The 9515-nt window shown below is 36.4% G+C and overlaps 1 protein-coding gene across 1 annotated transcript; it reads right to left on the reverse strand.

Annotated features, from left to right (window-relative positions):
* Positions 1–5253: 5253 nt before the first annotated feature.
* Positions 5254–7373, reverse strand: LOC113731277 (uncharacterized). Its single transcript, XM_027256445.2, has 4 exons — positions 6688–7373; positions 6015–6104; positions 5790–5857; positions 5254–5647 (listed from the first exon to the last, which is right to left on the reverse strand). The coding sequence occupies exons 1-4, from the start codon at positions 7300–7302 to the stop codon at positions 5521–5523; spliced, it is 900 nt and encodes a 299-aa protein (XP_027112246.1). The 5' UTR covers positions 7303–7373; the 3' UTR covers positions 5254–5520.
* Between the last annotated feature and the right edge of the window lie 2142 nt (positions 7374–9515).

Genomic DNA, 9515 nt, shown 5'->3' on the forward strand with positions numbered 1-9515 from the left:
CAAAATTAGGAAACAATAATAATATCTCCCCATTTCGTCTTCTACTTTGCCGACTACCTTTCAACTTGACATCCTCACCCCAGTTGCTGATATTGCCAGGCAGGGAAAAGAACGGGATTAGAGTAAATTTTGACTTAAACAACCATGCATTTTGTCCCAAATAGTAATACTCAGCCGAAGGTGGGGTAGAATTGTCCATCAAGTCAAAATTTGCTACTTTTTTGCTCTCACCACCGGCCTTTCGCCCTCCAAAAGAAAAGAAAAGAAAACAGAAAGTGGAGATATTTTTTTCTATTTCATTTATCTTAATTGCATTTTAATTAGAATTCTGTTTATGACTAGCATGATTCTGGCCGAGTATTCAGAGATCATCAAAAGCCGGGGAAGATATATGAGGACTTTTAAAAAAAAGAATTGCAATTATGTGCCCTTCTCAATTTTAAATTTTCAGAACATGGATGGCTATTCAGTTTCTCCAATTCTTTTGACAAGAGAAGGCAAAAGTAGTGCTCAAAACTGAAGAATCTAATTGATTATTCCAAGAAGATGCAGAGCCTCTTTTTGTGTGTGTGGATGAAATCATCAGCTCTAGGGTTTAACAATACCGGTTATAAGGACGTCGACTTCATCAGCTAGCATTCGGATACACAAAGCCCGCATAAATCTATGTCATGAATATTTGCTCAGTATTTTGTACCAAAAAAATTGATGGAAAAAGAGGCAATCCTTTTACATCTTCTTGGAAAAAGAGGCTGCAACTTGCACCGAAAGCCGAAGTAGGAAGGACAATCGCTCGGAGAAATGGAGTTTGGGGTTTATGCTCCTCCTAACATCAATCCCTCCTTAAAGCGTCCCTATAACAATCTATGTAAGAACACATGGGGTTGTTTATATCCATATCAAAATCTGGCCAAGAAAACAATATAGTTGTCAGCTTTTTTAATTTATACCCAATTACAACTTATTCATATTCATTTTCTTATTAATTGCATGCAGTATTTAACTTTAAATATTCATTCATGAAAGTGTCTAAAAATCTTGAGTGGAAATAACTAAAACAAAAAAAAAAAAAGATAATGATAGACTACTAATTATTTCGAAAAATCAGAGTGTGACATTTCTATTGTCCCATTTGGATAAATAGATGCAACAAATTCCCGACCCTCTTGCTGCTTCTTGTCCTGCATATGCTTCACCACCTTGTGGTTGCAGAGGAGACGGGTCACTCACTCCTCAGCCTTTAGCCAAAAAAATAGATGCAACAAATTCCCGACCCTCTTGCTGCTTCTTGTCCTGCATATGCTTCACCACCTTGTGGTTACAGAGGAGACGGGTCACTCACTCCTCAGCCTTTAGCCAAAAAAATAGATGCACTACTGATCGGCTCCTCCTTCACTGCCATGCATCTCTTATAACTCCTCCCTCGCGGCTATAAATAGAGAGGATCGCTCCCATCGAAAATCCCAAGTTCATCTATTTCTCATTCCCCACCTTCTTAATTGATAGTATAAGATATACACGATACAAATCACGTAAATAACAGTGCCATGGCTTCAAGCTCGCTAAGTTCACGCAGGACAGGATCATCATCATCAGCCGCAGCATGGACTCCGCAGCAAAACAAACTGTTTGAGAAGGCTCTTGCCCAATACGATAAGGAGACACCGGACCGGTGGCAGAACGTGGCCAGGGTTGTGGGCGGAGGGAAATCCGCAGATGAAGTCAAGAGACACTATGAAATCCTTGTTGAGGATGTCAGGCGCATCGAAACAGGTCGCGTTCCCTACCCAAACTACACCACCACAAGGGGAACCACTGCTATTCCTAACTAAACAAAAGGTACGAAACCTCACTACCTGGTAGCTACTGCTTGGACTGGATGCGTCTCTACTCTTGATGGGTTTAAACAGTAGCTTCTTGTCCATTTTACTTTTGCCTAATTAAACAGGACCATTGAACGTAAACTAAAAATTACTGTTTGCCTAGATTTCTATCTATGTGAGCCCACGAAAAGCATTGAACCTCTTACATCTGTTTGCTTCCCAATTAAGCAATTAACCCGAAAAGCATCACATTTGACTCGTAAAAATGTACGATAAAGTAAGTATACTTGTTTCAAGATTTCACCACCTGTCTACATTCAACACAGAGAATGTTCAACGCGAGAAATAGATGAAATTTAACAAAGATGCGATGTCATAAGTCGGTCTCCCATGCTAACATTCACTGAAAAGCCGTCTTGCTTATGTTTTGCAGGCCTCTCCTCAAGGTATGTCAAGCGCTGCAAAACCGTAATAATTCGGAGTATTATGTCTACGATCGATCCCGCAGTCCCGTGTATCAACTTAATTATAAACTCAACTCACAATATTATATATATTTTTAGTGAGGTATTTTGAAGGTGCGTACTAAAATTTTCCTTTTCCAGTGTACTCCTAGCAATAAAGAGGGTGGAGATTAATTCCTCCCGTGAATGGATAAATTAAATGCTGTTGTCTAAATTATATATTTTGCAGCAGTTATTTATCATATAAAAGTGAAGAAGCACGATTGCGCACGATTTTAATTTTATTTTCATTCTCAACCTTATTCGGTCAGATTGCGGGCCTCCTGGCTTCGTTTTTCAAGTCAAATAAATGCATTCCGTAATTTGGACCACTTTTTATTTTTATGAACTGATATTCGACAAACAAAGACCGGCCACTTAAAATGTACAACTCATAATAATAGTCGAGGAAAATGATTAATTGGCCTCTAAACATACCTCGATCGGAAACTCAATAAATAAGCTATATATGTTCATATATCACATCGGCCAACAATGTGACAGGAAGTAGAGAGAAACTTGTAACTAAACTTCCAACTTCCTCCCCACAGTGGACCTCACAATTTTTCGTACCTAGTAAGTATATTGGAAGGATCTAGCAAAAACAACACGTTCCGCAAATCCTTCCTTATTGAGCAGCTATTTCAAACCATTGGTGCGCAATAAAGTAATCTCTTAGATTGCCGGCCGGATGACTATGAGAGTAATAGGCATTAAAAAGTTGGGAACTTGGAAAATTAGACATATTACTTACCCCGGGCGGGGGGGGGGGGGGGGGGTTGGGCGATCAACGTTAAGCTCTTTTAGAAAACTATATATATATATGTTCAGAGTTTTAAACAATTTTAGAACTAAATTCGCTTTGACATGCATATGTTTAATTTCTTCAATCTACTTTTCGTACTCTTAGTTGTATGTAATCAGACGGCATTTGATCCTATTAATTAGTTAATTGAGCTGCGGAGGAATAAATGATAAATGACGAGCATAAGCTATATATTTAGCCTGAATAGACTTATTTCACTTGGATAGCTTTAGGCATTTCCCCATCTCTGGAAAGTTAACATAACATGTGCCCAACCCAACCAAAGTATACATTAGTATCTTGTGCTGCAAACATTGGAGTTATACATCAAACAACATTTTCTTATTACAAACCGTATTACAAAAGAACGAATTTACTGGAACTTCGTATGTGCAGTGTTCAAAGGAAATTGTAGTATAGTTATATGCAATCCCCAATTCTCAATTCTCATGCGTAATAAAGTTCTGAGGAATCTATCTTTATGGCAATGTCATGCATTTGCTCTATTTTTTTTTTATTATTTAATGGTACCTCTTTAAAAAGCAACCTTATCTCTTTGTTGACTCCTCTAAAATGCGATGTGGATTTCTTGTTGTGGGTTAGAATCAGCTCCATTGGATTTCTTTTCATTGGTCTCTTCATTTATTCATATCTAAATTTATACAATGTTGTAAAATTATGCAATTATGTTATTCTTTTTTCTTTTAATCTCTAGATCAACATAAGAAAAAATGATACTTTTTTTAGAATATTTTGGTACTCAATTTATGCTAAAACATTTGAACAGTGAAAAATGAGTCAAAATTATGATAAAATTTGCAATGAAAAATCAGAAGGCAAAACTTGGTCAATTTTACATAAAATTTCATATATAACTAACTAACACTAGCACTTAAATATATGGGATAATTTCAGAAACCTCCCTTGAGGTTTTTAGTAATTTAAGACAGCTCCCCTCACGTTCTTAAAATTACACATACTTCTCCTAGAACATAGGTTTGAGTTTCACCTTGATGATGTAAGACCAAAAAAGTATATGAATGCCCAAAATTGCCCTCATCTAAATTTCCTTAATAACGGTGGATTTTGACATCTCTGTAGGTTTCGTCCATATATTGCATACCAAATCGTTAGTTATAAAACTCACAATCCTTACATTTCTCCCACTCAAATGGCCAATCCCTCAGTTACCAAAATTTTTATAATCTCTGCTCTCAATATTTGGGTTGGTCATCCTAAATCAGCCTACATTTTTTTCTCTGAATTGACACAATCTTATTGAGAACAAGTTTGATTTCTATTAAGAGGAAACGGGCAAAACATCAACAAAAGTGTAAGTTTGGGGTAGTAGTTTTAGTACAACCTATCAAACTATATTTTTCACTAATCCAGTAATTTTTTTATACTCAATGATATGAACAATTGGATTGTTGGCCGTGATGATTGCTTGCTAATCGACAACAGTAGCATATTTGAGTGATAAAAGGAAGCAGACATCTACCTTAATTAGTATATTTGAGTAATAGAAGGCTACAATTTTATTAGTCATAATTGAAATAGTTTGGCCACAATATATTGCCTGATCAAGAAGAATTATTTTCCTTTTTTCTGTTGTCTTTCTCTTTTTTATCAATGGCTTGTCATTTGAAAAATTATGAAGATTATTATAGTCATTGTCTATCATCAAGGAAGGTAAGTGTAATATTAAAAACCTCAAGGGAGTACAATGAAATTGTTAGAAACCTCAGGGGAGATTTCTGAAATTATCCCTAAAGATATTGTGAACGGAGTTGATTTTCGTAAAGAATTTGTAAATTAATTTTATTCGGATGTAATGAAGAGAAGTTCCCTCCTATGCAACGGAGAAGAGTGCAGTCCACGTATTGTTAGCACTCCAACAACGCACTATACAGTCACGGTTACGTAGAAGTGTCACGTGATACATTAACGCTAATTATACCATATCCCCCATTAAATAAATAAGCCACATCGACTATAATGGTTGATACACGGCACTGCTTCATTTTTAGAACGCAAATGGACCGTTTCCTTATGGCTAATAAAAAAAAAAAATTAATCCATTTTGTGATCCAGAAAGTGACATTGAACGTAGTATAACACATGGCAAAAGAGTCTAGAATGGAGCGCTTTAGTTTAAGAACCCAAAGATAGGTGATTAGCAACTAGCTGACACGCGAGCATGGTTGAAACCTTAAACTGAACATCCATGTAAATCCAGCTTCAACTGAAAACCAAAAATAAAAAGGGACAAAGGGTTTTTGGGTTTTTTTTTTTTTAAAAAAAAAGAATATGACATCCATAAGAAAGCTAAGAAGCGAGAAAAGGATGAGCTTAATGAGTGAAGTCCATTTTTTACCCGCCATATAGCTTATGATAAACTATAAACCGATGCAAGAATTTTCTCGAGGCAGCGGTTGTAAAGGTAGGGTCGGTCCATCTGAACTAAATGCCCTGCATCCTCTATCCATACCAATCTTGCTTTATCTCCTAATTTCCTATAAAATCATGAAAGGCCAGATTTAAAAAATAATAATAAATACTGCAAACAAAAAATAAATAAATAAATGAATAAAACACCATAACTCTGCTTATCATCACTTAAAACATCTTAACATGGCTGAAAGAAAATGGACTTACTTTTTTAGCATCCAAGCAAACTCCAAGCTCAAAATCCTGTCATTGGCGCCCCAAAGTAGATGGATCCTCTGCGTCAAAGTTTCCAAATTGGAAGAGCCAAGAAAAAATCACTTCTTCTATATATGATGCGTAGTAAATCTCTCAAAGATGGTTACTTTTTCTGCTTGATATCCTAAATGAATAATAATCACAAACATTTTTGAAATTTATATTACACCCACAAACCTGAGAGTAGTTAGCTGGAGCCAAGTCATCATCACCGAAGTTTAAAGCGTCAAGCAGTTGAGCCTTCTCCTTTCTATTGTTGTACATTACCTGCCAATTAAACACCGGGTCTCTTATAGTAGTAGTAGTATTATATAAGATTTGAGAGCGCAACACATCATCACCCACCCACTAATATGTATAACTCTAGGGCAATAAATACGTTAAAGCAAAAATTAGGGACTAAAGTGAGATATCCTCAGCATATAGAGATAAATTTTGCTAAAATAAAATGCTTGGGACAAATTGGACTGAGTGAAGTCATGTCCTTCCAAATACGACAAGCTTATAATAATCCCCGAAACTACTTTAAGAAACAAAAAAAAAAAGAGACTAGTACATAGGGGAAAAGAAAAAAGAAAAGGGACCCAATATCTGAAAGTGAGGCATAATTGCAAAAGTTAGGTCTCCTTTAAATTGCAATTTTCTAGATTTTTAATTAAAAAAATAAGCTGTAACAATTTGATGTATATAAATTTTATTTAAAAAAATACATCATATCGAATTGATATATATGTAAAATAAAAATATAAATGAGAAATGTGACCACACAAAAAATGTAAAATTTTTAATTTGAAAAATTGCAAACCAAATAATTTATGGACAAGAAGGAAATCAACACAACTTGACGCACCTCCAGAAAATCAGAAACAGCGAAGTCAGGAAACCATTGGAATCTGTGACTGCCAAAGGACAGCAGCATTCTACCAGCACTGATCGTTTCCGGCAACAAAAAATGTGACCACCGTGAAAATCTCTTCTTCTTCCACGATTCTGGGGCCTCATCACTGGTCTCGTCATCTGACTCCATAACTGTCCCGGTAACAACCACGGACTCGACCATGTTAGGATGCAGCTTAGCCAGCTTGAACGCTACCATCCCTCCATAACTGAACCCCACGACGCTGCACTTTTCCACTCCCAACATGCGCAACCCCTTAGCCAGGGACTCCGCCTGAAAGTTGGTGGACCGATCAGGACGGTCCGTGATCGAGGCACCAAAGAATAGAAGGTCAGGCACTACAACCGCATACTTCCTACTCAATGCACAGACTTGGAAGATCCAAGTCAGCAAGCCATCTGCACAAAATCCGTGTAGCAATACCACAACTGGTTTGTTAGCCATTTCATTAGGGACCCAAAAGTTCATGATGGTCCCTGCTTCGATTTCGATTTTCTGTTGCGTGATCCCAACCAGCTTCATCAACAAAGCTCCAAAGGGCTTCGCGGCAGTGAACAGGTTCACCATTGTTCCCAGTCTTTGTGTAGTGCAGATGAATTAGAGGGCTTTAAAATGCTAAGCTTTTGCTGAAATATATTTCTCGAGTCGTGTGTCTATGTATATATATATTCTCTCTATCCCACACATTTTGATAAGTAATTAATTTGATTAAAAAATAAATTTAAATTACTATTTTTCTAAAATATCTATACATTAAATAAAGTTGACTTTTTTATATATCAATATATTTTAAAAATTTTAAATGCATTAAATGGAGTAGGTTATATTTAATATTAACAATCTATATTAAATAAGTTAATTTATAGTAATAATAATTTACATTAAATAAGAGTATTTTTAAAAAAATAAAAAATAATTATATTTTTTAATTAAAAAGTGAATTATAATTTAAGACAGGAAAAAAAAATATAGAACTATCAAAGTGGAATCGAGTAAATATATATAATCTAGAATTTGATGTGCTTGCCAAGACAACGACTACCGCATCTGCATGTCATAAAGACTGCGAGAAGCTGTGCAGGCTAAGGAGAGTTATGATGGCGCAGAATGCCCATGGCGTCAGCATTTATTGGGGCGGATTTCATTTAGTACGTGTCCTTGCACACCGGTGGAAGATCCTCAGGTCGCATTCATGGTAATTACTGCTGTTCATCTACCACTACTTTTCAGACAAAGAAAGTTAATACTACTACGTAGTACAAAATGTTCATGTGTTCTTTTCTTTTTTCTTTTAAAAATTTTCCAATGCCAACTTCATGGACATGAGATGTCTCGTGGAGTGAGCCAATGAGATAATGGGCCTATAGGAATGAAGTTGATCAATGGTGAGTAATTGAGTTGAGAGTTCTGATCATACGTTTCAATTCACCAATACTTAAGCTTGTCATGTGCTCCTAATAATTTGTTGGTTTCCTGAGTAATTATTGATTGACTCCTAATCGACTCGCGGTCTACGTCCACTTCTCCGGCTGCACATGATTCCTATTCCAATGTTACATCCACAACTCTCTGCCTTCTTGATTTGTCCGCAAAACAAAGAAAAACACACAAACAATTTATTGCACATTTTTCTGCATAAAAGAATCACCCATCGCCTAACTCCATCTAGTTCACAAACATGAATCTGCTACTGCAGGTCTGCAGCTGGGTTCGGACTTCACTACTCTAATAATAACTGTTCTCCATTTTACTTGCTCATTAATTCTATCTGGTTTTAGGATTACTATAAACTAAACACTAAGTATTAAAGTTTGTCCTGTTTCAAGAAAGAGAAATCTTACTCCCTCCCTTTTTTTATAACTGACGTTTAAGAAATTTGCTCTTAAGTACTTTTATCTGTCGTTTTATTATTTCCATGCAGCATTAATTATTTTTTCACAATTTTACCCTTTTATCTCTCTTTTCATAATTGGGAGGAGTTAGTTTGCATTGCTTTTGGCCTAATAAAACAGCACCATTTAATACTCTAGTGAGAGAAAACATGGATGAATTGGACAATTAATAAGGGTACAAAAGGAAAGTAGTGTATAGATTTAAACAATGAAAAACTTTTCTTAATTGGTGTGCAAAACCTTAAACGTCAGTTATAAAAAAAGGGAGGGAGTATTAAGCAATACAGAACAAAGAAGACTTTGTCACATCATAAGATTCATAACCAGAAAACTATGCCCTCCTTCGGAACCAATTGGCTAATTGGACTGGATGTTGATGTCCAGCTTTCTTGGTGAAAAGAGGTAAAAGACACGACCAATAAAGGGAAAGAAGCAGCTAGAAAGCATACTGGAAATAAATGGAGCCTGACAGTTGATCACCAACCCTAGGAGGAAAGTGGTAACACTAATGGTCCACTGTAGGAACTCAACCGCTCCCGGATGATAATTTTCATGTTTACGGGGCTCATCATTAAGGATGATGGGATATAAATGCGATACCGGCCACTGATTTCGTACAAAAATCGATCATTTTACTGGGACAGTAGCTCCAACTCACATTGACTGTGATGTCCTTGATGATTCCATACGAAGTGTTGACGTTCGATGAGAGATTTACTGCCGTGGCATTAAAAACACTACAACGGCAATAACATTGGGGAGTAGTAGTATAAGTTAGGATTGGAGTAAATTAGGATTTAAATGCAAAGGGCAAGACCAGGTGGTTTGGCGTTGTGAATTAAAACATCCACAGCACCCCCCGACCCCTTCCGGGCCCGCCCAAAAAAA

This window comes from Coffea arabica, chromosome 2e (assembly GCF_036785885.1).
Source record: "Coffea arabica cultivar ET-39 chromosome 2e, Coffea Arabica ET-39 HiFi, whole genome shotgun sequence".
Lineage (NCBI taxonomy): Eukaryota > Viridiplantae > Streptophyta > Magnoliopsida > Gentianales > Rubiaceae > Coffea > Coffea arabica.

What these genes read in the sequence shown, in the direction of transcription:
- LOC113731277 (XM_027256445.2), bottom strand. Translation starts at nt 7,302, where the DNA reads ATGGTGAACCTGTTCACTGCCGCGAAGCCCTTTGGAGCTTTGTTGATG. An exon ending in CTGTTTCTGATTTTCTGGAG is followed by an intron (nt 6,105 to 6,687) that starts GTGCGTCAAGTT and finishes TTTAATTGGCAG; the next exon opens with GTAATGTACAACAATAGAAA. An exon ending in TTTGCTTGGATGCTAAAAAA is followed by an intron (nt 5,648 to 5,789) that starts GTAAGTCCATTT and finishes ATGATTTTATAG; the next exon opens with GAAATTAGGAGATAAAGCAA.